General features: G+C 42.0%; 6 protein-coding genes and 1 long non-coding RNA gene across 10 annotated transcripts in view; 3 read left to right on the forward strand and 4 right to left on the reverse strand.

The window, feature by feature from the left end:
- Positions 1 to 2472, reverse strand: part of LOC134195538 (adenylyl cyclase-associated protein 1-like) — an 8623-nt gene extending 6151 nt beyond the window's left edge. Inside the window, exons 1-5 of the mRNA XM_062664574.1 lie at positions 2353 to 2472; positions 2246 to 2283; positions 2048 to 2116; positions 707 to 781; positions 576 to 632 (exon numbers count right to left, since the gene is read on the reverse strand). Coding sequence (XP_062520558.1) covers positions 576 to 632; positions 707 to 781; positions 2048 to 2116; positions 2246 to 2283; positions 2353 to 2455 — 342 coding nt within the window. The 5' untranslated portion in view covers positions 2456 to 2472. The remainder of the gene's footprint in view (positions 1 to 575; positions 633 to 706; positions 782 to 2047; positions 2117 to 2245; positions 2284 to 2352) is intronic.
- A 447-nt stretch (positions 2473 to 2919) lies between these two features.
- Positions 2920 to 5713, forward strand: LOC134195825 (inaD-like protein). Its single transcript, XM_062664909.1, has 2 exons — positions 2920 to 3767; positions 5024 to 5713. Exons 1-2 carry the CDS (start codon positions 3206 to 3208, stop codon positions 5500 to 5502), a joined length of 1041 nt encoding a protein of 346 aa, XP_062520893.1. The 5' UTR covers positions 2920 to 3205; the 3' UTR covers positions 5503 to 5713.
- Positions 5714 to 7345: 1632 nt separating this feature from the next.
- On the reverse strand, positions 7346 to 12817 carry LOC134195703 (fibropellin-1-like). 4 transcript variants are annotated; one of them, XM_062664778.1, is made up of 13 exons: positions 12701 to 12817; positions 12522 to 12635; positions 10964 to 11007; positions 10792 to 10905; positions 10611 to 10724; positions 9685 to 9798; positions 9504 to 9617; positions 8549 to 8662; positions 8368 to 8481; positions 8202 to 8315; positions 7939 to 8130; positions 7737 to 7860; positions 7346 to 7676 (listed from the first exon to the last, which is right to left on the reverse strand). In XM_062664778.1, exons 2-13 carry the CDS (start codon positions 12563 to 12565, stop codon positions 7493 to 7495), a joined length of 1386 nt encoding a protein of 461 aa, XP_062520762.1. In that variant the 5' UTR covers positions 12566 to 12635; positions 12701 to 12817; the 3' UTR covers positions 7346 to 7492. The 4 variants fall into 4 exon arrangements, with proteins under 4 accessions (XP_062520762.1, XP_062520761.1, XP_062520764.1 ...); XM_062664777.1 differs by having other exon boundaries at positions 10964 to 11071; positions 12701 to 12811; XM_062664780.1 differs by lacking the exons at positions 10611 to 10724; positions 10792 to 10905 and having other exon boundaries at positions 10964 to 11071; positions 12701 to 12811.
- A 50-nt stretch (positions 12818 to 12867) lies between these two features.
- LOC134196025 (delta-like protein 4) lies at positions 12868 to 14214 on the reverse strand. The gene is made up of 4 exons (XM_062665107.1): positions 14185 to 14214; positions 13781 to 14089; positions 13396 to 13708; positions 12868 to 12980 (listed from the first exon to the last, which is right to left on the reverse strand). Exons 1-4 carry the CDS (start codon positions 14212 to 14214, stop codon positions 12868 to 12870), a joined length of 765 nt encoding a protein of 254 aa, XP_062521091.1.
- On the forward strand, positions 13999 to 17040 carry LOC134195705 (uncharacterized). Its single transcript, XM_062664781.1, has 4 exons — positions 13999 to 14884; positions 14951 to 15073; positions 16494 to 16548; positions 16944 to 17040. The coding sequence occupies exons 1-4, from the start codon at positions 14783 to 14785 to the stop codon at positions 16991 to 16993; spliced, it is 330 nt and encodes a 109-aa protein (XP_062520765.1). The 5' UTR covers positions 13999 to 14782; the 3' UTR covers positions 16994 to 17040.
- Positions 17041 to 17101: 61 nt separating this feature from the next.
- LOC134195706 (uncharacterized) lies at positions 17102 to 18051 on the forward strand. Its single transcript, XR_009972411.1, has 2 exons — positions 17102 to 17237; positions 17356 to 18051. It is a non-coding gene; the product is annotated as an uncharacterized LOC134195706 (long non-coding RNA).
- A 1799-nt stretch (positions 18052 to 19850) lies between these two features.
- LOC134196026 (fibropellin-3-like) lies at positions 19851 to 20488 on the reverse strand. Its single transcript, XM_062665108.1, has 5 exons — positions 20431 to 20488; positions 20248 to 20361; positions 20092 to 20183; positions 19943 to 20037; positions 19851 to 19878 (listed from the first exon to the last, which is right to left on the reverse strand). The coding sequence occupies exons 1-5, from the start codon at positions 20486 to 20488 to the stop codon at positions 19851 to 19853; spliced, it is 387 nt and encodes a 128-aa protein (XP_062521092.1).
- Between the last annotated feature and the right edge of the window lie 5826 nt (positions 20489 to 26314).

Raw genomic sequence — 26314 nt, forward strand, 5'->3', positions numbered from 1 at the left:
TTTGGTTGTATTTCTGTGGTACACTAAGACATTTGTTCATGAATCACATCTGCTGTCTCTGGTCCCCAACTGGCAATAATGGTTACTTTCATGCTTCAACCGGCTAGCTCACTAACCCAACCGGCATGGCCGATACTGGTGAGAACACTGGTATGCCATTTTGAAAAACAGTTGCACAAACAAATAAATAAATATGAAAATGAATACACAGACAGACAGTCAAAAAGACAAACAGACAGACAAACTAGACAGACAGACAGACAGACGGACAGACAGATAGACAGACAAACAGACAATACAAACAGACAGACAAACAGACAAGACAAACAGACAAGACAAACAGACAAGACAAACAGACAAGACAAACAGACAGACAGACAGACAAACAGACAAGACAGACAGAGAGACAGACAGACAGACAGACAAACAAACACACAGACAGACCAACATACAAACAGACAGACAGACAGACAGACAGACAAACAAACGGACACAGACGGCTTATTGGATACATAAAGTGACATCATCAAGTGTAAAAAGCAAGCTTGCTTGCAGACACACTAACACAAACAGACCTGCACAGCTTTCAATGCTTCCACCGTCGGCACAAGAAGATTCTCCTCAGCTTTAGTCTGCACACAACAACATCAACAACAATGAGATCTCACCCAAGCATCAATTGCCGTCAAACAGAATGCACACATACACTCGGTTTCTTGCAAGTGGCAGAAACACTTAGAAAAGCTCGTTGTGCTTGAAAAGCCTTTTCAACCAAACCAGTCTAGGAAAACATAACAACACACCACAAATGAGTGCACCAATGTATGACCAGTGTAAATGATTGAAAGTCTGTCTGTCTGTCTGTCTGCCTGTCTGTTACATTTTGTCCATTGACTGTTACTGTTTTACATAAAGTCAGCGCTTGTTATCGGTAGAGGAAGCGTTCAAATAAAACAATCTGTCTGTCTGTCTGTCTGTGTGTTTGTCTGTCTGCACGTTTGTCTGTCTGTCCGTTGTTCCAATACATCACCTCCTTGCGTCTGTCTGTCTGTCTGTCTGTCTGTCTGTCTAAATTTTTGTCTGTCTGTGTGTTTGTCTGTCTGTCTGTCATATATTTTCCAACATTAATCATACATCGCTGCTAAATCACAAAATTTACAAGTCCACAACCACTAATGAAATCTAACTTAATTAGACTAAAAACTAAAATACTATAGTCTCGCGTCGGTCTGTCCGTCCGTCCATCCATCTGTTTGTCTTACAGTTTAGTAGAGAATAAAACAATCTGTCTGTCTGTCTGTCCGTCAATCACATATATTTAAACTTTTATCTATGATACATTTTGCAATGCAGGGTACTATGTACTGTCCAACTACTAGTAGTGTTCATCACCTAAACTAAGCTACAATTGAAACTCGTGTAAAACAAAATGAGGACTACACTTAAAAACTACAGTGTACAAGCAAAGCCTCCAGTACCAGCTAGTGGCTGAAGTACTGGGTGACAAAGAAGTCACATCTGTTGTCTTCAGACAGCGAAGATAGCTTTTTAGAGATGACTCTAGCATTGCACTTCTGGAGCTGAACAGAAAAGTATTTGGACCAGAAGTCGATAAACTCCGCAGCGTTTGGTCGTCCCACTTTGTCTGATGACTTCTTTGATAACTTGCACAGGAGTTCCACCATCGATCCCCCAAGCTCCAAAATGCTCCATTACCAGTGGGGTTACAGTGGCAATCATGCCACCTGGTAATTGCTGTTTGCTGTATTTCTCTTTCTTTCTGTCTGCTCTCCTCTCTGCAGCGTCACCACTAACACCAGCAGATGATGGAAAGATGTCACTACTCCATGGGTGGGCGAGGGAGATATCTAGGTCAACGTTGTTTCCAATGTTCGAGTCAAAAAATACGATGTCTGGTCTGTTGCCTGTGGTTGTATAACGACTCCTCAGCTCCCTGCGGTGGTGGATATGCAATACACGGAAACAATCTGTCTGTCTGTCCATCTGTTGTCTGTCTGTCTATCTGTCCATTTGTTCCATACATCACCTGCTCGCGTACGTCTCCGCCAATCTTCTTCCCCAAATCTGTCCATTGCTTAAATTTTCCAGCAAGAAACTACACAACCCAATATACTAATAGATCACGTGACACCGGCATATGTGACGTCATCGAACGCCAATAGCTCCCGGTCTGATGCAAAGAACTGCTCGCAAGCGGGAGCATTGATTATATGGCACTGCTCACCGTATCATATGCGTCCAAGTATTCCTTCGCTTCCACTCCTAATTTTCAACAAAAACAAACGTATTTCGTCTGTAACAATTTCCTACGCGATTTCATTGCGTGATTACCGGCGGAATGAGCGCCTCCGACACTTCCACTGTTCGCGACGTTCTCCAGGCGATCAGCGACCTTCTCAAGGCGAGAAACCAGAGGAGCAAGCTCGGCAGCCATAATAACTCGAGCGTCCGGGTATTAATAAGAGTTATTGTGACGTCATCAAAAGCCCGTATAATAGCAAATATGGGTGGTTCCGTATTATGTATGGCCTTACCATTTGTTCGCTGTTTGGTAGGAAACTCGAAACTGTGGGAAATTAGAAAACTAAAAATTAAAAAACAGACGAATGACCCTCCGCGTTTGCCGGGAAATGAGCGGCGGTTTGCGGTTGCTGTTGACATGGCAACACACATCTTCAAGTTAGTTGGTCAAAAATTAATCAGATAGCTATGATGCTCTGTTGCTATACAAACAAATCATTATTCAAACGGCAATGAGTGAAGATTAGGAAAGAAGTTCATGCATGAGTAATCGCACGTGACAGCTTCCGTATATGGTGCCGCATACACGCATGACGTCTTCAGTGTCAGTATGACGATGATATGTCTAAATATAGCACAGAAACCCAGAACAACAGCCAAAAATATCCAAACACTTCTTTCCACGGACTATCTCCCAGAGGTCAAATTGGCACCAGATAGTGGCGATCTCTTATTTAACGTCTGTGCAGAGTGAGAACGCTTCAGTTGCAGTCGGGGTCCCAATAGGGGTTCACAAAGCTCAACCGCGACCGCATTTGTCATTTACTGACACTAGATTGACCGCTGAAGGCCGCAGACCTTTCAGACATGTGTCATTGACGACGGCCGTCACACGATCGGTTCGTATTCGCACATCAGTCGGACGCTAGAGGCTCACGCGGTGATGTCGTCGACCAGTCTGGCGAGCAAACGCAACGCAGCGCTCATACTCAAAGAGGAATACCTCGACAAATACGCCGGACGCTTCATCAAGACGTGGCACAAACGCTACTTCGTGCTCGCGCCCCAGAGTCTCTGCTATTTCAAGGTAAACGAAGACTCGCCGACCGCCACAGCGGCCGCCGACAAGAAACCCAAGGATCCACGTGGCCGCCTCTTTCTCGCGACAATCACCGAGATATCTCTGTGTCCGAGCAAGAAACGCGAGTTTGCGTTCATTATACGAACGGGAATGAAGCAGAAGTTGTTACTCGCTGCGTCTTCAGAGCAGCAGATGTGTGAGTGGATTGACATTATCAAGAGCACGAGAGAGAGGGAGGAGACTGAGGAGAAGACGTGCAAGTTTAGACAGAGTTTGAGGCGCTTGAAGGCTGATTTGAAGCGCGTGTCGTTGGTGAAGGAAGGAGGGAGTATCGGGTGTACGATTAAGATTGCTGGAGGGCCAGTGTTGGTGAATAGGATCTTGCCTGATGGTCCTATTGCACAGACTGGTGTGTTGAAACCAGGTGGGATAATAGAGGGACACTTGTAGTACATAATGTAATTGTTTTTCTTGTGTTTGGGTGGTTGGTTTGTTGGTCTTTTGGGTTAGTGTGTGTGTGTGTGTGTGTGTGTGTGTGTGTGTGTGTGTGTGTGTGTGTGTGTGTGTTGTGCGTGCGTGCGTGCGTGCGTGTGTGTGTGTGTGTGTGTGTGTGTGTGTGTGTGTGTGCGTGTGCATGTACATGTGTATGTGTGTTCATGTTTGCTGTTGGGATTGTCACCATTCAGTCATTGCCATTCTCAGTCATGCAGATTGTCATCACATGCAGTTGCATGATTATACACATGACTGCATATATGTGGTCTTTCCAGTATTTACTTATGTGATCTCCACACTTGTAATGACAGGAGATCCTTTATATCCTGACAGCCATCTCATTGAACATTCATGAGCTGTCAGTATCAGTAAACAACAGCTCAGCTCCCATAGTACCATACAACTAAGACCCAAACTTCATTTTTTTCTCTAATTTTTTCAGGTTTGTAGATTCAATGGCCATGCCTGTTGCTTGATATCGAGACGTTTTACTGTCATTTTGGTTACTATAGTGTAGGACTCTAAACGGATGTCAAAATATGGTGGAAGGGAAGGTTAACTATCATGCCTGTTTGGTGATCACTTTACAGCTATAACTGGTGTACTCCAGTCCAGTCCAATGTACACTAGATAGAAATTTTACTATCCTCACTACTTGGTTTGTCTGTTACTGTTCCGACCTCCTTGCTGTTTTGACCGTTTTAGTTGGTGTCAACGGTCCCATACATTCCACTGCAGTTTGACTACTGCACACCGTGTTTTGTCATGTTGTGCTGTTTGTAATGACATTTTGTTGGTAACCAAAAAGACAGAAAGGTGTGTGTGTGTGTGTGTGTGTGTGTGTGTGTGTGTGTGTGTGTTTGTGTGTGTTTGTGTGTGCATGTGTGTGCGTGTGTGTGTGTGTGTGTGTGTGTGTGTGTGTGGTGTGTGTGTGTGTGTGTGTGGTGTGTGTGTGATGTGTGTGTGTGTGTGTGTGTGCATGCATGTGCGTGTGCATGTGCACGTGCGTGCGTGCATACATGCGTGCGTGCATACATGCGTGCATGCATGTGCAGCCATAGGCCAGTTGTTAGATGTGTTAGTAACGTACACTAGACAGTCAGACATACAGATAGACAGACAATCTGCACGCTGCTCGACGATCCACACCATCATTCACGTTGACACATTTTCCCATTTTCACAGGTGACCAGATTCTTGACATCCACGGAAAGAGCATAACAGGACTCTCCATGGAAGAAGTCGTCAAAGTCATTCGAGATGCACCGACCGTCTTCATCGCCACCATCCGACCAACCACCTCAATTCAACGACCTCCCGTCGACCCACACGCCAAACCCACATCGTACGCCGTCCTAGACTATGACAAAATGTCTGGAGTTAGAGAGAGTAGAGTGTCCAATGAATCAGTAGGAGAATTCAACGAGCCTGGACTCTCGAGTGACGAACACAGTGAGGAAGACTTATTGAATCCTGACCATTCACAGACTGATACTGCAGGTATAAAGCAGTCTAGACTAGAAACACGTGCTCGTCATGCTCCGGACCAGCAATCAAGAGCAGGTTCGGGTAGTGAGAAAGCCTTGTCATCTAAGCCAGTCTATTACGCCGAGTTGGAGTGGGGAAATGAAGGTGTGAAAGAAAAAACGACAGAGAAAGAGTAGGTCATGTGGAGTGCCACTCATTGGTATGGTTGGTGCTGCTTGTGTTGCTGATTTTCTGTGTGGAAGGACTGACTGACCAGTTGTGGGACGTAAGATGTTCGGAGTTGCGTTTCTTGCTGCATTTGTGGTGCATGGCGGATAATGTAGTGAGAAGGCGACGAAACATTGAGTTGCTGTAATAAAATAAAATTGAGTTTATTTGGAAGTAAAATGTTTGTTTGAAGTGCATGTAATGTAACACAAGTGTGTGTGTGTGTGTGTGTGTGTGTGTGTGTGTGTGTGTGTGTGTGTGTGCATGCATGCGTGTGTGTGTGTGTGTGTGTGTGTGTGTGTGTGTGTGTGTGCGTGCGTGCATGCGTGTGTGTGTGTGTGTGTGTGTGTGTGTGTGTGTGTGTGTGTGTGTGTAAATGGATGTCTGTTTGTGTTTGTATGTGTGCACACGTGTGCTTGTGTTACCACTCACATGTAGGCAACTTTTTGTTCCATTTGGGAAACAGTCATAGTGGCAACTGACTAGACTCGTGCCCAGTCCTTCTCCGCGCTAGGTTGCTTACACCACGTGCTAGCTGTCACGTGTATAGCGCACGTGGTGTAAGCAACCTAGCACGGAGGAGGACTGGGCAGGAGTCTAGCAACTGACATCATCCACAGGTTTACAGAATATGGAACAATCCTCATTGTAGAAATGATCACTACATCTCACTCGCCACTTAATATCAAGAAATGCTGTTACACCAAGATCACTCAAAATTATTAGTGAACTAAAATTTCCATAGCTGGTGCTGCTGTCCTCATACTCAAATGACCCTAATAATGCAGGAGGACTTGTGTAGTTATTCCACACATTAGCTTCCAGATTCGATCCACCCTAGCTAGCATGATCAACATGTCATGATGATGGACTGAGTTGTCAATTTCTACAAATCTCAATTGTGACTTTGACCATGACGAAAAAGCCCAATACATAAATGAAACAGCCCAATACAAGAGCCACATATGCGACCGCAGATGTTACAGATGTATTGGGTGCTTTGATGACTGCCTGCTTTTCTGGATTGGCCCTTGAAGAGCCTTGCTCGAAGACACCAGCATACAGGATGGTCCCACTTCCATGCAGGTTCTGTGACTTGTTGTCCTTAGAGAGACTCCCAAGCAGCTGCGCAGTAAACTGGCGGGCCATTCGTTGGATTGAATAAAAAGAGCACAGTGATGTTGCTCAAACTGGTCAATGACAGCTCTGACATTTATCTCCATAATGGTCTGTCAATAACTATTTTTTCCTAAACTGAGAATGAATGTTACAAGACTTTAGGTTTGCCTTTAGACTGTCCTTGGACCGTTGTTTGGGACCTCCTTTCGAACATACACCCTCCTTTATTTCTCCATAGAAAACGGCCTTTGGTATTCTCTCATCTTCCATACAAACTAAGTGACCCGACCTATGAAATTGTGCTGATAGCAAAATTGTTTCAATAGCATTCACATTGCAGACCGTGAGAACTTCCGTATTAGGAACAAAGTCTTGCCATGTACTCCCAGCCATTTTGTGTTGACACAATCATATGGAAACGATCCAAGCTCTTGATATGCTTTCCATACAGCATCCATGTTTCAGAACCATATAGCGGAGTTGATACAACAACAGCATGGTATACGTTGATTTTGGTCATTACATTGCAAGGTCATCCTACATTCAACTGAAGATGTCAAAATTCACTTACCTACCAGGAACCTTTAAATAACAAAAAATGGGGTTCCTTACATCATTTCCCAACATTTGGTTTAATGTAAATGTTATGGTATGGAACAACATGAAAAAAATTGGATCACGTGTAGTGAAAAGCACTCCAGTTGTCTGGTCGGAAAAAGTTCAGTTGTATTGCCAGGTTGATAACACACTTCAAAATGACTTTAGAATGACTACATGAGCACGTGCACTATAAGACTGAGCTATTACATTTTGTAATTAATTAAGTGTCTGTTAATTGTTCTAGTTCTGACCACCTGTCACACCATACGATTCATTCAGTGTCCCCACCACTGATGTTTCTTCGTACAATCGAATTCCTGTGGATGCTTCAGTGTTACCCACTGTCTCGTACATCGCATCAACATCTGTTTGTCTCAGTTCATCCATTCTAGTTGTGTTGGACCTTGCCAAAGCATCTACAGTTCTGAAATGTCATTATATCATATGAGATGTACGACAACAAATGTTATGTAAGACATAGTACCTTTCTAAACGTTTCCATTGATAAAAACAGAAAGCAGCTGCCACTATCAGAATGATACAAAAACTGGCCAATACACCAACTGCAACTACAAGTGCTACTGACAGTCCCGCACCAGTCTCTTTGTCTAAATTAATGCAAATAATTAAACTTGTAGACAATTAATCATCAATCTGGGTATTGTACACATGCATGCATATCTTACTTGTACAATGAAGCACATAATGACCTGATCCATCCATATTGTGTGATCTTCTCTGAAGTGTGCATGAAGTGTCTTGCTGAAATTCTCCCAAAACATCTTTTTCATTAGCTAATAAAAATTCTAGTTCTAATTGTCCATGGGTATTTGTTAGTTGTACTGAGCATTCAGCGATGTCCAGAGCTGCACAAATCTCTAAATTATAATCAGAATTAACAAGCACAATTAACAATCTATTATTAAAATCTAATCAAAGTGTGTTTTACTTGTTTGACATAAATTGTCTGTAAATCCAGTCGGACACAAACATTTGAACTGCCCAATGTTGTCTTGACAAGTGGCATTATTTTGACATGGGGTGGATGCACACTCATTAATATCTAAACACCTTTTTAGTAAAATATAATAAAGTTGATCAATACATGGACTTACTCGTTGTACAGTGACTGTCTGTATATCCTGTTTGGCAGTTGCATTGATAACTGTTCACCAGGTCAAGACAGCTGCCTCCATTTTGACATGGGTTGTTCTGACATTCGTTGATATCTAAAACAATCAAATACAATATGTCGGTGCCCGTATCATTTTGGCAATGTGAATGTTTGTGTTATACTTATGTCACAATGCTTGTCAGTGTATCCTTCTGTGCATTGACATTGATATCCATCGATCCTATCCACACAAGTTCCACTGTGCTGACATGGATTGGACAAGCATTCATCAATATCTAAAATAACATTGAATTGCTATATATAGACTTCAAACTTGAAGAAGCTATGACATATTGGTATGTGATCTAGATTGGCCACAAATCATGCCAAAATTCAGCCTCAGACACACTGCTCAAAGACGCCTGACTGGTGAGTATGTGCGTGTGAGCATGTGTGTGTGTGTGTGTGTGTGTGTGTGTGTGTGTGTGTGTGTGTGTGTGTGTGTGTGTGTGTTTTTGCATGTGTTACGATAGCTCAGTTGGTTAGAGAGTCATCTTACGGAGTGTTTACATCCGAGACGTTGAAGTGCCACAAGTTCAAGTCACAGTGATGGCGAGCTATGGCATAATTTCCTTAAGCAAGAAACTCACACGCATTTGCTTCTCTCCACTCAGGAGTATAAACGAGTACCTGGTCATTGACTGGGGTCCTGGTGAGACTTCGGGTGCTCACACCACAGTTGGCTTCACAACTCGCTGCTCCTGCGAGTGCCTGGCCAGGCTTAATTAAGCACAGGCCCAAAGTTCCCTGAGTAGTGCAAGTGGCCAAGCTTAACAGCTGGGGCCGTGACCTCAGGAGCAGCTCCTAACGTTTGGGTTTTAGGTTTAATTAGATGTGTGTATTTACATGTATATGTTTACGTGAGTGTACGTGTGTGTGTGTGTGTGTGTGTGTGTGTGTGTGTGCACGTGCATGCGTGTGTGTGTGTGTGTGTGCACGTGCATGCGTGCGTGCATGCGTGCGTGCATGCGCGTGTGTGTGTGTGTGTGTGTGTGTGTGTGTGTGTGTGTGTGTGTGTGTGTGTGTTACCCTCACCTGTAGTAAAATATAATAAAGTTGATCAATACATGGACTTACTCGTTGTACAGTGACTGTCTGTGTATCCTGTTTGGCAGTTGCATTGGTAACTGTTCACCAGGTCAAGACAGCTGCCTCCATTTTGACATGGGTTGCTCTGACATTCGTTGATATCTAAAACAATCAAATACAATATGTCGGTGCCCGTATCATTTTGGCAATGTGAATGTTTGTGTTATACTTATGTCACAATGCTTGTCAGTGTATCCTTCTGTGCATTGACATTGATATCCATCGATCCTATCCACACAAGTTCCACTGTGCTGACATGGATTGGACAAGCATTCATCAATATCTGAAATAACATTGAATTGCTATATATAGACTTCAAACTTGAAGAAGCTATAACATATCGGTATGTGATCTAGATTGGCCACAAAACATGCCAAAATTCAGCCTCAGACACACTGCTCAAAGATGCCTGACTGGTGAGTATGTGCGTGTGAGCACACGTGTGTGTGTGTGTGTGTGTGTGTGTGTGTGTGTGTGTGTGTGTGTGTGTGTGTGCGCGTGTGTGTTACGATAGCTCAGTTGGTTAGAGAGTCATCTTACAGAGAGTTTACATCCGAGACCTTGAAGTGTCACAAGTTCAAGTCACAGTGATGGCGAGCTATGGCATAATTTCCTTAAGCAAGAAACTCACACACATTTGCTTCTCTCCACTCAGAAGTATAAATGAGTACCTGGTCATTGACTGGGGTCCAAAGCAGCCATCAGCTGTGACGTGACATCAGCCCCTGGGGTCCTGGTGAGACTTCGGGTGCTCACACCACAGTTCCTCAGGAACATCTCCTAACGTTTGGGTTTTAGGTCTAATTAGATGTGTGTATTTACATGTATGTGTTTATGTGAGTGTACGTGTGTGTGTGTGTGTGTGCATGTGTGTGTGTGTGTGTGTGTGTGTGTGTGTGTGTGTGTGTGTGTGTGTGTGCATGTGTGTGGTGTGAGTGTATGTGTGTGTGTGTGTGTGTGTGTGTGTGTGTGTGTGTGTGTGTGTGTGTGTGTGTGTGTGTGTGTGTGTGTGTGTGTGTGTGTGTGTGTGTGTGTGTGTGTGTTACCCTCACCTTTTAGTAAAATATACTAAAGTTGATCAATACATGGGCTTACTCGTTGTACAGTGACTGTCTGTGTATCCTGTTTGGCAGTTGCATTGATAACTGTTCACCAGGTCAAGACAGCTGCCTCCATTTTGACATGGGTTGTTCTGACATTCGTTGATATCTAAAACAATCAAATACAATATGTCGGTGCCCGTATCATTTTGGCAATGTGAATGTTTGTGTTATACTTATGTCACAATGCTTGTCAGTGTATCCTTCTGTGCACTGACATTGATATCCACCGATCATATCCACACAAGTTCCACTGTGCTGACACGGATTGGACAAGCATTCATCAATATCTGAAAAACATTGAATGGCAATATCTAAACTTTCTTAAAATAGAAATTAGCAACTAACTTGTTTCACAATAGTCTCCTTCGTATCCAATGATGCAGTTACACCTAATCAGGCCAAACTCAATTATGCATGATCCGTTGTTCTGGCATGGCTCACTTGCACATAAAGCTTCGTAGCAAATCAAATGAGACAAAAACTTAATATGTAAGCATCAATGTAGAGGTTACAAATGTATGAATGCATTTTGTACTACTTATAGCAATTATTGCACCACACCACACCACACTATTCAAACTTGAAGAAGCTATAATGGATGTGATCTAGATTAGCCACAAACATGCCAAAATAGAGACTCAGACACACTGTTCAAAGATGAAGGGCTGGTGAGTATGTACATGTGAGCATGTGTGTGTGTGTGTGTGTGTGTGTGTGTGTGTGTGTGTGTGTGTGTGTGTGTGTGTGTGTGTGTGTGTGTGTGTGTGTGTGTGTGTGTGTGTGTGTGTGTGTGTGTGTGTGTGTGTGTGTGTGTGTGTGTGTGTGTGTGTGTGTGAGTGCCTGGCCAGGCTTAATTAAGCGCAGGCCCAAAGTTCCCTGAGTAGTGCAAGTGGCCAAGCTTAACAGCTGGGGCCGTGACCTCAGGAGCAGCTCCTAACGTTTGGGTTTTAGGTCTAACTAGTATTCATGGCCCATCCTTCGTACGGGCAAGATACTGTAGTGTAAAGATAGGTCTGTGGACACGTCACGTGCAATCTTTGTTGCGAGGTCCCGGATATGCTGAATGAATTCGAATCTTGCTCTTCGCGCTTGTTTCGATAGAAATCGACACACTCCCCGTGTAGCGCTTGCTGCAGAAAACGTGTAGGTTGGATTCGGTGCAAATGCAATCAGAATTTGGAGAGAAACGCAAGCGATAGAAGAGTAAGTTTCGTCGGCAAGAGATATTCGATCGCTCGAAGCTTTGCGAAGGACGGCGATGCATAGGGTCTACACGGGACTGGTGCGGGCGTGTGTTCGAATGAACCGGAATGTGTAGCGTTTGCGTCGTCGAGATATTTTACGCGTGGGTCGATCCCTCGAGAGGGGACCCGGTGCGTAATTTTTTTATTTTTTACGCAAACCTTCCTCTGTGCGTGCCGAGTGTGCGTGCCGATTTCGGTTGCGAACGGACAAAAGACGTGGCCGCCAAACGCGAACATGCACACACACACACACACACACACACACACACACACACACACACAGAGGCAATTTGAGCTTCATATATTAGATTAGATGTGTGTACTTACATGTATGTGTTTATGTGAGTGTACGTGTGTGTGTGTGTGTGTGTGTGTGTGTGTGTGCGCGCGCGCGCGCGTGTGTGTGTGGGTGTGCATGTGCGTGGTGTGAGTGTGTGTGTGCACGTGCATGCATGCATGCATGCGTGTGTGTGTGTGTGTGTGTGTGTGTGTGTGTGTGTGTGTGTGTGTGTGTGTGTGTGTGTGTGTGTGTGTGTGTGTGTGTGTGTGTGTGTGTGTGTGTGTGTGTGTGTGTGTGTGTGTGTGTGTGTGTGTGTGTGTGTGTGTTACCCTCACCTTTTTAGTAAAATATAATAAAGTTGATCAATACATGGACTTACTCATTGTACAGTGACTGTCTGTGTATCCTGTTTGGCAGTTGCATAGATAACTATTCACCAGGTCAAGACAGTTGCCTCCATTTTGACATGGGTTGCTCTGACATTCGTTGATATCTAAAACAATCAAATACAATATGTCGGTGCCCGTATCAGTTTGGTAATGTGAATGTTTAGGTTACTTGTGTCACAATGCTTGCCAGTGTATCCTTCTGTGCATTGACATTGATATCCATTGATCATATCCACACAAGTTCCACTGTGCTGACATGGATTGAACAAGCATTCATCAATATCTGAAAAACATTGAATTGCAATATCTAAACTTCCTTAAAATAGAAATTAGCAACTAACTTGTTTCACAATAGTCTCCTCCGTATCCAATGATGCAGTTACACTTAATCTCGCCAAACTCAATTTTGCATGATCCGTTGTTCTGGCACGACTCACTTGCACATAAAGCTTCAGGTAGCAAATCAAATGAGACAAAAACTCAATATGCAAATCAAATGAGACAAAAACTCAATATGTGAGCATCAATGTAGAGGTTACAAATGTATGAATGCATTTTGTACTTCTTATAGCAATTATTGCACCACACCACACCACACTATTCAAACTTGAAGAAGCAATAACGGATGTGATCTGGATTAGCCACAAAACATGCCAAAATTGAGACTCAGACACGCTGTTCAAAGATGAAGGGCTGATGAGTATGTGCATGTGAGCATATGTGTGTGTGTGTGTGTGTTTGTTTGTGTGTGTGTGTGTTTGTGCATGTTTGCATGTGTGCATGTGTGTGTGTGTGTGTGTGTGTGTGTGTGTGTGTGTGTGTGTGTGTGTGTGTGTGTGTGTGTGTGTGTGTGTGTGTACTCACCTGTAGTACAATTGTTTTGTGGATTTGTCCATCCTGGAAGGCAACTCTTTGTTCCATTTGATAAACAGTCATAGTGGCCACTGACATCATCCACAGGTTTACAGAATATGGAACAATCCTCATTGTAGAAATTATCACTACATCTCACTCGCCACTTAATATCAAGAAATTTTGTTTTAGTGAAATCTTCCAAAGATATTAGTGAACTAAAATTTCCATAGCTGGTGTTACTATCCTCATACTCAAATGACACTATCAATGCAGGAGGACTTGTGTAATTGTTCGACACATTAACTTCCAGATTCAATCCACCCTAGCATGATCAACATGTCATTACATTGCAAGGTCATCCTACATTCAACTGAAGATGTCAAAACTCACTTACCGGCCAGGAACCTTTAAAAAACAAAGAAATGGGGTTCCTTACACCATTTCCCAATGTTTGGTTTAATGTAAATATTATGCTAGAAAGCGATAGAAATACTGGATGAGGTGCAGTGAGAAGCACTCCAGTTGTCTGACAGGTCAGAAAGAGTTCAGTTGTATTGCCAGGTCGATAACACACTTCAAAATAGTTGGCACAGCTCTCCAAGCAAACACCAGCAGCAGGGAGACAGCAATCTCCATTGCTTTGTTTTAGAGTAAAGTCCACATAATAGTCAAAGTAAATCTCCACGTTACCGTCAGCAGCTCCCTACAACACAAACTATTAAAGTAATGAAAACATCAAATTTTGCATCAAAGCATTAGAACGCCACAGATCTAAATCTTACTTTACCACACACTTACCAATCCTGTCCAACAGAACACTAAAACCATTCGTAACAGCAACATTCTCAGTCAACCAATCAACTAAAGCATCCGCCCCTTAAATCTGCATTTTGCATGGTTTACCGTGGGAGTTATTTGTCTACATTTCCATACTCAATCTACAAACAATATAAAACCTTTAATGTCATCTTATACCAATCACTCTTTCTACTGGTAAGCACTACAGTCATAGACTACCATTGCGCTTTAGTAGATGTCTTTAATTAATTAAACAGAAAACTTAATATCAATCAATAATTTAATAATTAAGTACAGTGTGTTTACCTTCTTCAACAGATAGAGATATATAGCTAAAAGTGAATGATAGGAACGTGCCCACCAGCGACAGAAATCTAAATTATAATATGCATGTCACGTGCACATACACGCGTCAGTGCCCGCGATAGCAGCAACAGCAGCAATTAAAAGAAACAACAGCCACGACAGTACTTATATACATATACAACTGAGATAACAAATACGACGACTAAAATCAACCGAACACCAAATAATGAGTTGATATCCGGGCTTCAACACTAGAATCGGGTAATGATAACATACGGGCATTACAATTAAAATGGTTTCCCGGCTTTTACGTCCTTCGGCTGTCGTTCTTGCCACCTTTACGGCCGCTAAAACAGACGATGTTAACTCAAAATCTTCTAGAAAAATTTCAGAGGTATAGAATCTGCTCGATATCTTACTAAAATCGACGTTTGAGTGACGAATTTTCTTTTTTTTTCAGTTGCCGATTTACTCTACAGAAGAGGTCAAGTACTTAGAATATAAGGCGCCTGAAAGAACAGAACTGGAGGAATACATTGCGCGAGTGAGAAGGAAAGTATGGACGTTTGGAGAAAACGTGGAGGTGGGGCATGTCCTCGCAGTCCCAGACCTACGCGCTGTAGCAGACAGACGGACAGACAGACAGACAGACAGACAGTGGATGATAAACAAACAAAGACAACTAAATGGACAGATAGAAAGACAGACAGATGGATTACATAACAAACAGACAAGTAGTTGGAAAGACCAACTGACAGATAGCCTCGTCCCCAGACTCTCTCATGCTAATCTTGTCCGGTGCCCGTATGACAATTCCAGGCGCGAGAGAGTCTGGGATCATCCCGCCTACTTCCTGCCATATCTTCTTACTAAATGCTCACTAAGTGTCACCCCAAGTCATCAAATGTCCCATAACTTCAAAATCAGATTAGCGTTAGTCTAATCCATTACACGTACCACATGGGATGCTATGACCATTGTTTGGTGTTTGTGGCATATCCAGCACTTGCAGACAACTGAAGCATGTTGAAAAGGTAAGTCTATGGAGTGTTGGTGACGGGTGTCGTGTAGGCTTGTACTCTGAGATCTACAATTGGCGGAGTGATGACCTTCTAGCTAGTTCACATGCGGCCATTAGCATTTGCGCGCAGACTAGACTCTGTAGCAAAAAGCGCGCAATGGCAAGGGAAGGTGTTGATCTTGACATGAAACTACGGTCTGGAGGGTCAACTTGAAGCTTCCAGGGCTATTCTTTTGCGAAAAGATGTATTTGTTTTCATACTTGAAGACTTCTCGAAGGGTAGACGGTAGTTTCATGTCAAAATCAACCCTTCCCTTGTCATTGCGCGCTTTTTGCTACAGAGTCTAGTCTGCGCAGAAATGCTAATGACCGCATAGGAGATGCATGTATGAACTACGTAAAAGGTCATCACTCTGCCTATTGTAGATCTTAGACACAAGCATAAACACGACACCTGTCACCAACACTCCAGAGACCTACCTTTTCAACATGCTTCAGTTGTCTGCAAGTGCTGGATACGCCACAAACACCAAACAATGGTCATAGCATCCCGTGTGGTACGTTTATTGGATTAGACTAACGCTAATTTGATTTTGCAGTTAGGGGACACTTGATGACGTTGGGGGTGACAGTTGATGATGTTGGGGGTGACACTTAGTGAGCATTTAGTAAGGAGATATGGCAGGAAGTAGGCGGGATGATCCCAGACTCTCTCGCGCCTGGAATTGTCATACGGGCATCGGACAAGACTAGCGCGAGAGAGTCTGGGGATGAGGCTACTGACAGACAGACAGACTAACTGACTGACTGATATCATTTATTACACACAAACCTCTACATACAGAACACTAAAAGTAAAAATATTATTATATAATATAATAAACTATTATTACCGACTGATTGACTGCATCACATTATTTTGTGTCTTGTACAACAGTGAGTACTGTAACATAGTAACTTGCATGTTTTGTTTGTTGAATAGGAACGTTTCGTATCAATGAAGAAGCGTTATATGATGGTGAAAGACAAAGTCATCGGTAAGAGTCACTAACGTGGCCACAACTTGTTGCTTTTCATTTCTCATTCAAATCTTGATCAAATTCATACAAGCACACCAAAAAGCGATGAAAACATGAATGGAACTTAGACAGCTAGACATACAGGTAGATAGATGGACACACACACACACACACACACACACACACACACACACACACACACACACACACACACACACACACACACACACACACACTGACAGATGGGTACAGACAGATGGACAGACAGACAGACAGAACATGGACAAACTGATTAATGACACATCAAATTCTAGCTTCACTCATTTGTGTGTTTGGACTATCTGCATCTGTAACTTCAGCATAATTATATAATACGTACAACTTTAAACCACTAGTGTGCTTCATTCTTTCAGAATTATCACTCAGACGGCCGACACCGAAGAGAACATCATACCAAAAGTGACCGCAGTGTCGCTCATCGGCGTCATCAGCTTTACAGCAGCCGGCAGTAAACAGACAAATACATGTAAAACAAATATCGTTTAACAACAGTGTTCTGCATCAGGTTCAAGGATGAAACAAATCCTTTTGCCACTCATTGGATCCACAGCAATGGCCGCGGTGTGTTTCCCAATGATAACAAATCAAGTTTTAGTCAAACCCGGAGTGCGAGTCTACCATCGACTAAAAGAGCAACTGATACTGAGGTAGATGAGTTAGTAACATACAGCAGATAGTCAGACATGCAGACAGACAGACAACCTGCATACTGCTCAACAATCCACACCATCGTTCACCTTAACACTTCTCTTCCATTTTCCCCAGGTGACCAGATTCTTGACATCCGGAAAGAGCATAACAGGACTCTCCATAGAAGAAGTTGTCAAAGTCATTCGAGACGCACCGACCGTCTTCATCGCCACCATCCAACCAACCACCTCAATTCAACGACCTTTCGTCGACCCACACGCCAAACCCACATGTACGGCATCCTAGATTATAACAAAATGTCTGGAGTTAGAGAGAGTAGAATGTCCAATGAATCAGTAGGAGAATTCGACGAGCTGGACTCTCAAGTGACGAACACAGTGAAAAAGACTTATTGAATCCCGACCATTCAGACTGATACTGCAGATGTAAAGCAGTCTAGACTAGAAACACGCACTTGTCATGCTCCCGACCGGCTATCAAGAGCAGTTTTGGGTAGTGAGAAATCCTTGCCATCTTAAGCCAGTCAATTACACCGAGTTGGAGTGGGGAAACGAAGGTGTGAAAAAAAACGACAGAAAGAGTAGGTCGTGTGGAGTGCATGCCGCTCTCTGGGTCATGCTGCTTGTGTTGCTGATTTTCTGTGTGGAAGGACTGACTGACTGACTGGTTGTGGGACGTAAGATGTTTGGAGTTGGGTTACTTGCTGCATTTGCAGTGCATAGCGGATAATGTAGTGAGGTGACAAAAGTTGAGTTGCTGTAATAAAATAAAATTGAGTTTATTTGGAAATAAAAGTTTATTTAAAGTGCATGTAATGTAACAGTGTGTGTGTGTGTGTGTGTGTGTGTGTGTGTGTGTGTGTGTGTGTGTGTGTGTGCCCGCATGTGTGTTTGTGTGTGCTTGTGATACCGCTCACCTGTAGTAGAATTGCTTTGTAGATTTGTCCATCCTGGAAGGCAACTTTTGTTCCATTTGATAAACAGTCATAGTGGCCACTGACATCATCCACAGGTTTACAGGATATGGAACAATCCTCATTGTAGAAATGGTTACTACATCTCACTCGCCACTTAATATCAAGAAACTTTGTTCCACTAAGATCTTTCAAATATATTAGTGAACTAAAATTTCCATAGCTGGTGCTACTATCCTCATACTCAAATGACCCTAATTAATGCACGAGGACTTGTGTAGTTATTCCATACATTAGCTTCCAGATTCGATCCACCCTAGCATGATCAACATGTCATGATGATGGACTGAGTTGTCGATTTCAACAAATCTCATTTGTGGCTTTGACCATGAGGAAACAGCCCAATACGAGATCCACATATGCGACCACAGATGTTACAGATGCATTGGCTGCTTTCATGACAGCCTGCTTTTCTGGTTTGTCGCTTGAACATTAGGGTTGCACAGTGATGTTGCTCAAACTGGTCAATGGCAGTTCTGCACATTTATCTCCATAATGGTCTGTCAATAACTATTTTTTTCAAAACTGAGAATTAATGTTGCAAGACTTTAGGTTTGCCTTTAGACTGTCCTTGGACCGTTTTTTGGGACCTCCTTTCGAACATACACCCTCCTTTATTTTTCTCCATAGAACACGGCCTTTGGTAATCTCTTATCTTTCATACGAACTAAGTGACCCGACCTATGAAATTGTGCTGATAGCAAAAATGTTTCAATAGCATTCACATTGCAGACCCTAAGAACTTCCGTATTAGGAACAAAGTCTTGCCATGTACTACCAGCTATTTTGCGTAGACACAATCATATGGAAACGATCCAAGCTCTTGATATGCTTTCCATACAGCATCCATGTTTCAGAACCATATAGCGGAGTTGATAGTAACAACAGCATGGTATACGTTGATTTTGTCATTACATTGGAAGGTCATCCTACATTCAACTGAAGATGTCAAAACTCACTTACCTGCCAGGAACATTTAAAAACAAAGAAATGGGGTTCCTTACATCATTTCCCGACATTTGGTTTAATGATTTATTCAGTGTCCCCATGCACCACTGATGTTTCTTCATACAATCGAATTCCTGTGGATGCTTCAGTGTACAGTCATCATCAGTGTTAGCCACTGTCTCGTACGTCATATCAACGTCTGTTTGTCTCAGTTCATCCATTTTAGTTGTGTTGGACCTTGCCAAAGCATCTACAGATCTGAAAATGTCATTATATGAGATGCATGACAACAAATATCAATGAACTATGTAAGACATAGTACCTTTCTAAACGTTTCCATTGATAAAAACAGAAAGCAGCTGCCACTATCAGAATGATACAAAAACCGGCCAATACACCAACTGCAACTACAAGTGCTACTGACAGTCCCGCACCAGTCTCTTTGTCTAAATTAACGCAAATAATTAAACTTGTAGACAATTAATCATCAATCTGGGTATTGTACACATGCATGCATATCTTACTTGTACAATGAAGCACATAATGACCTGATCCATCCATATTGTGTGATCTTCTCTGAAGTGTGCATGAAGTGTCTTGCTAAAATTCTCCCAAAACATCTTTTTCATTAGCTAATAATAATTCTAGTTCTAATTGTCCATGGGTGTTTGTTAGTTGTACTGGGCATTCAGCGATGTCCAGAGCTGCACGAATCTCTAAATTATAATCAGAATTAACAAGCACACAATGAGGTGATCATGAAGGACTTGATATACTTGCCTTAATTGTTCACAGTGAACACGCGTGTACGCTGTGTATCCATGAGGACATTCACATGAGTATCTGTTTACTCCATCTCTGCACGTGGCGTTGCTCTGACAAGGATTAGAAGCACAGTCATTAGTATATGATATTGCACAATTTGTTACCGTGTATCCTTGATTGCAGGTACATTTGTAGAGATTAACTTGATGTGTACACATGCCATTCTGACAAGGATTAGACAAACATTCGTTGATATCTAAAGTATCACAGGTTATATAATGATAAAATTTATTGTAAATTCATAACACACTTATTCTTACCAACATCACATCGCTTTCCTGTGTACCCAGGATGACAGTTGCAGTGATAATCAGCAATGAGATCACTACAATAGCCACCATTGAGACATTGCACTCTGACACAATCATCAATATCTGTTGACAATCATTAATGTTTTATTATCAATAAATCTATTTTTAAACTTTAATTAAAGTATGTTTTACTTGTTTGACATAAAGTGTCTGTGAATCCAGTCGGACAAAAATCATTTGAACTGCCCATTGTTGTCTTGACAAGTGGTATTATTTTAACATGGGGTGGATGCACATTCATTAATATCTAGACACCTTTTTAGCAAAATATAATAAAGTTGATCAATACATGGGCTTACTCTTTGTACAGTGACTGTCTGCGTATCCTGTTTGGCAGTTGCATTGATAACTGTTCACCAGGTCAAGACAGTTGCCTCCATCTTGCTCTGACATTCGTTGATATCTAAAACAATCAAATGCAATATGTCGGTGCTCGTATCATAGAAATTAGCAACTAACTTGCTTCACAATAGTCTCCCGTGTATCCAATGATTATCAAACTCTTGAGGAAAAGAGTTACTACTACTTCCAATTCCAGGAATGTACCAAACGTTGATTCCTGATGTATGATACTGAAAATATTCTGCAATCACACAACTTGTGATTTCATTTGACTTTTCAACTTTAACTGTAATGTCATCTATTGTTTTCCAAAATCTCCGCTGATTTTTACAAGCTTGTGGACATACAAGTGAGATGATTTACCAACAATTGAGCCGTGGGTGAACTGAAGCTCACCAGTACTAGACACTATGACGTTACTATTTGAAATGTTCGACATCCCTTGAACAAGCATAATACCGTTGATTGTAGTGTTGCTACGGCCAGAGACCACCAAACTCCCTGTACTCTTGACAACAACATACTTCATGAAATCCTCATTGCCTGCATGATCCTGGCTCAACAATAAAACGTGCTCCTTCTTGGACAACAAGCCGTCTGTATGTAGTCACTCGACTTCCAGAACCTATCTCTACATTCCATCCACTTCCAATAGTTGCCAAGTTCACATCGAAGTCTCCTGATCCTGATTTACCTATTACAAGTTTATTGTTGTCATGTTAGAACTTGACGAGTACCGTAGCAACTGCATCTCTCCTAGTTTGCCAAGACGCAAGCCACTTGAGACATAGATAGTTGTTGCTCGTAGTCTATATTATGTTACAAATTTAACACGCTCAAACATTGTCAGGTTGTTGAAGTGTAGATCCCGTCCACTTGTCAAGTATAGAAGATATATGCGTGAAATAGAATATGGATTCCATAGATCTGCACGTTTATTCTGGTACATATGTCACGTAGGTATTCTTTCCATTGCCACTGATTTCCCTCTCCCTGTGGTCTGGGTGCATTCTGGTAACGAAATGGAAAGCCGTAGATGTCCCATAAACCATTGGAAGGCCGAAGCCATGAATTGCTTTGAAAGTAAATGTAACTCATGTACAATTGAAACAATCCATTATTGATTATCCGATTGTAGAAATAAACGTAGGAACTGCTTCCATAATACCCTGTCAGCACTTTACAGTTTCTGAGTTACAAATGTCCCAGTACCAGTATCTGAATGAGGATGAACTGCTAAATGTGATAATGAGATGACCTTGGTTGATAATTCCAGCACTAAATCCATCATCATCCGACTGTGAAGGCCAACCATTCAAATTCATCCGAACTGCACTGGATAGAAAGATGGCATTCTTCTCATTTATTACTCAACAATACTGGCAATTACTACTGTCTGTTGATGTGTCGATTGTCAAATTATTTTTGTTGATAACAGTAACATCCTTTAGATACTATTGATCATACAAACCGTGTTCGACAAGAAACAATGAGGATACAGTCACCTGGCCATTTGTCAAAGATGATCCAACACTAGTACTCCCATCCAAGTACTTGCCAGACCAATGAAGATTATCCACAACCAAATGACCAAGAACAGTTACAGTAGGGCGCGTGATGCCCATTGATCCAGTGATGTTGAAAGTTACACCAGAGTCAATCGTTAATTGGATACTTGAATTTTCGTAACCAATTACAAAACTGTTAATCACCACATCTTTGTCAACCAGGACAGTGTAGGAACCAGACATTGCAATTTGACTGCTATCTCCAGGTCCAGGAATTCTAGAATACAGTACAACAATTTGTTAACATACGTGACATATTGACAAGCCTATTAGGTCGTCATTACTTATTGTTGATCCAATTTGACTCATCCGACCATTGTGTAACTTCCCTGACGTGACTGCGAGTACTGTTGCTTCGTTTGTGCATAGGAGAGATCCAAGAACAAACAAAGCGACTCGAACAAATGCCAGACCTGAGATGCCATCCTGTGATAGAAATCTCTAGAAACAAATCAACAGCTAGCTTAATTAAGTTAATTCAAGATTTCTACTCACTCTAGCTGAAGACCCCTACATTCCATGCGTTTAAAGCCGTCATGCAGTGCATGGATTCCCTCTCTAGAAGACGTTCTGATATGCAATGCCCTTCCATTAGAGAAACGACAACTTCGTAAACATTGATATATTCGTCGTTTGGCTTTTGTCGGCTTGGCAAAAGCATGGCAAATGCGCTTAGCGCGACAGGAGGGCGTACTTTGCTGTGACGAAAACGCGAAAACACGAAGATGCCATGTTTGTAACTACATTTTTATCAGATATCTCGACTGTTGAACCTTGCATCTAGACTAGACTGTACCTACATGCAAACGTTCTTCCCGACAACGAGTAATCCAATTAGATATATTATATTATATTATATTATATTATATTATATAATATTATATTATATTATATTATATTATATTATATTATATTATATTATATTATATTATATTATATTATATTATATTATATTATATTATATTATATTATATTATATTATATTATATTATATTATATTATATTATATTATATTATATTATATTATATTATATTATATTATATTATATTATATTATATTATATTATATTATATTATATTATATTATTCAGGTAACTTACCTTCGATCTTTGCCTCGAACCGAGTCCTCTAGATGTGTAGGTCTCACGCCTCTCTGCAAACTGTACCAGTCGCGACGCTTGATCTCTAGATAAGAAGCAATTACGTGCACATACTTTTGGAATGCTAATTGTCTAGCCGAACAGAGCGCACTAGCAACCAATTAGGGAATAGTTAGCACAAGATTGAACGAGAAGCAGCGACGGCATGGAACAGACTACATAAGTCTACTTCCACATACAGCTAGGTTATGTACTAGAGTCTCTAGTTCTCTAGCTATCGGACGTCATGTATTTTAGTTGCTGTTTCGGTGGTCTACCGCTCTGTAGTTAAGACATACACAACTTGTCGCAAGACGTCTAGTGCACGAGTAGATGTAAGGTTCGATAGCGTGTGTACGGGGACTATTTGGTCGCGGGGACTATTTTGTCGTGGGCAATTATCTCGCTCTTATTTGGTTCCCGAAACCGTTTAGCTGGGGCTTATTTGGTTTCGGCACCTCCAGAGACTATGTGGTCGCGAGGACTATTTGGTTTCACATTTATTGCGCCTCGAATCGGCACTCTCCAACTCTTACAGCTGTACGAGACGCACGCCATAGACGCGAACGACGTGATGATGGCCATGATGACTAGTACGCGTCTCCCAGACGTCTCGATGAGCCGAAATCGAATGCGACCTGCTTCTTCTTCGTTTGTATTTGACTTCGTATGAATACCAAAGTCGTCACGACATTGTCTATCGCAATTTTCCGCGTGTCTGACGTTTCGTTTTAGGGCAAATCGGCTCGTCTGGTAGCGGGCGTGTCGAAAGTAGGCGGAGTAAGAATATCTTGTGGGTTACAAAGTAAACAAACATGTGCGTGTTGTGGTACTAGCGTGGAAAGTCGCTGACAGAGGACTAGAAGGTTTCTATATTACACTAAATTCGCTAAAGTATAATATTCGTATAGCCTCGCTGAACTTAATTTAAGTTAGTTAAACTATTCCATCGCACTTTAAAAAACTACAGTACTATCCAACGCCAAGTTTTAGTTGGATGCGTATACTTTCAGGAACGCTTCTCCCACAATACTGATAACGCCACATACTGAGAAACATGAGAAGTGGTACAAAAGTTTCAATGCGATATTATCACCGGTCTGTACAATTCAAAGCAATAACGTAATTATTAAAAACTAGGATCCATGACCAGTCCTTCGTACGGGCAAGATACTGTAGTGTAAAGATAGGTCTGTGGACACGTCACGTGCAATCTTTGTTGCGAAGTCCCGGATGTGGTGAGTGAATTCGAATCTCGTTCTTCGGGTTTGTTTCGATAGAAATCGACACACTCCCCGTGTAGCGCTTGCTGCGGAAATCGTGTAGGTTGGATTCGGTGCAAATGCAATTAGAATTTGGAGAGAAACGAAAGCGCTAGAAGAGTAAGTTTCGTCGGCAAGAGATATTCGATTGCTCGAAGCTTTGCGAAGGACGACGATGCATACAGTCTACACAGGACTGGTGTGGGTGTGTGTTCGAATGAACTGGAATGTGTAGCGTTTGCGTCGTCGAGAAATTTTACGCGGGGGTCGACCCCTCGAGAGGGGACCCGGTGCATAATTTTTTAAATTCTTTGACGCAAACCTTTCCCTGTGCGTGTCGAGTGTGCATGCCGATTTCGGTTGCGAACGGACAAAAGACGTGGCCGCCAAACGCGAACACACACACACACACACACAGAGACAATTTGAGCTTTATATATTAGATACAAAACAATCTTAAACACACTACCAAGGCACACAAAGAACACACAGATAGACAAAGAGACAGAGGAACAGCCAACTTAAGCATTGGTGCAGAAGTAATATTGGACAACAATAGAACGGCACACAAAAAAACAAGCAAACGACATACATACATACATACATACATACATACATACATACAGACAGACAGACAGACAGACAGACAGACGGATGGACAGACAGACAGATTAATTGATCTAGAAATTCTAAAATTGTTACCGTCTTGCGATTAGATCATGTAATAGTTTGTATCGAAAACTAAATTAACATAAAAACTTATTGTTTCGGTCATATAAGAAGTCCTCTACTTTACATTGTTGATGAGTCAATTTAGCTTAGACACTTTTCAACCGACCACTCTTGCATTGCATCTCTGTATACACACTCATACCTGCATGCATGCGCATAGCTGCATGCTGATTAGTGTAGTTCTTGTCTTCATTTTCTTGCCTGCATATCCTGGTTCTACTGCAGCACATTTTGCTGTGCCACCATTCAAAGAAAAGATAGACAGACGGACGGACGGACGGACAGACTAAATGGCGGAAAGAGACAGAAGATGCAGCATGTATACAAGAAAACAAGATTTTCACTAAGCTCACCTAATCTACAAAGCGTATGGTTTCATAGTGTACAACAACGCAAACAAACAAACATCAATACTCATCTGAGACACCGAGTGCAAATTAAGTCAAATATATTTATTAATTGTTTCTCAAACTACCTAAATGCACTTATTTTCTCTTCTGTTCTGAAAGTCATCACCGATCTTAGGTCGTGCACAACCAACTAGAGAGACGTAGATCGTCTTCCTTGCAATCGATCGTAGACAGTACGCATACGTCTCTGTGCACCTAGGTATCGATCGATGCCCTGCAGGATCGATGCCTAAATCTGCAGCTAGCCGCAGTATTCTATGCACTAAAACATTTTAGGCACATCTCTATATGAGCGTGCGATTAGCAAATCATGTTTGTTTACCTCGTAATTACATGTAACCCACAAGAGATTCTTACTCCGCTTACTTTTGACACGCCCGCTACCAGACGAGCCGAGATTTGCCTTAGAACGAAACGTCAGACACGCGAAATTGCGATCGACAATGTCGTGATAACTTCGGTATTCATATGAAGCCAAATACAAACGAAGAAGAAGCAGATCGCACTCGATTTCGGCTTACCGAGACGTCTGGAAGACGCGAGAAAATTATCATGGCCATCGT

The sequence above is a fragment of the Corticium candelabrum genome, chromosome 20, assembly GCF_963422355.1.
Source record: "Corticium candelabrum chromosome 20, ooCorCand1.1, whole genome shotgun sequence".
Taxonomy (NCBI): domain Eukaryota; kingdom Metazoa; phylum Porifera; class Homoscleromorpha; order Homosclerophorida; family Plakinidae; genus Corticium; species Corticium candelabrum.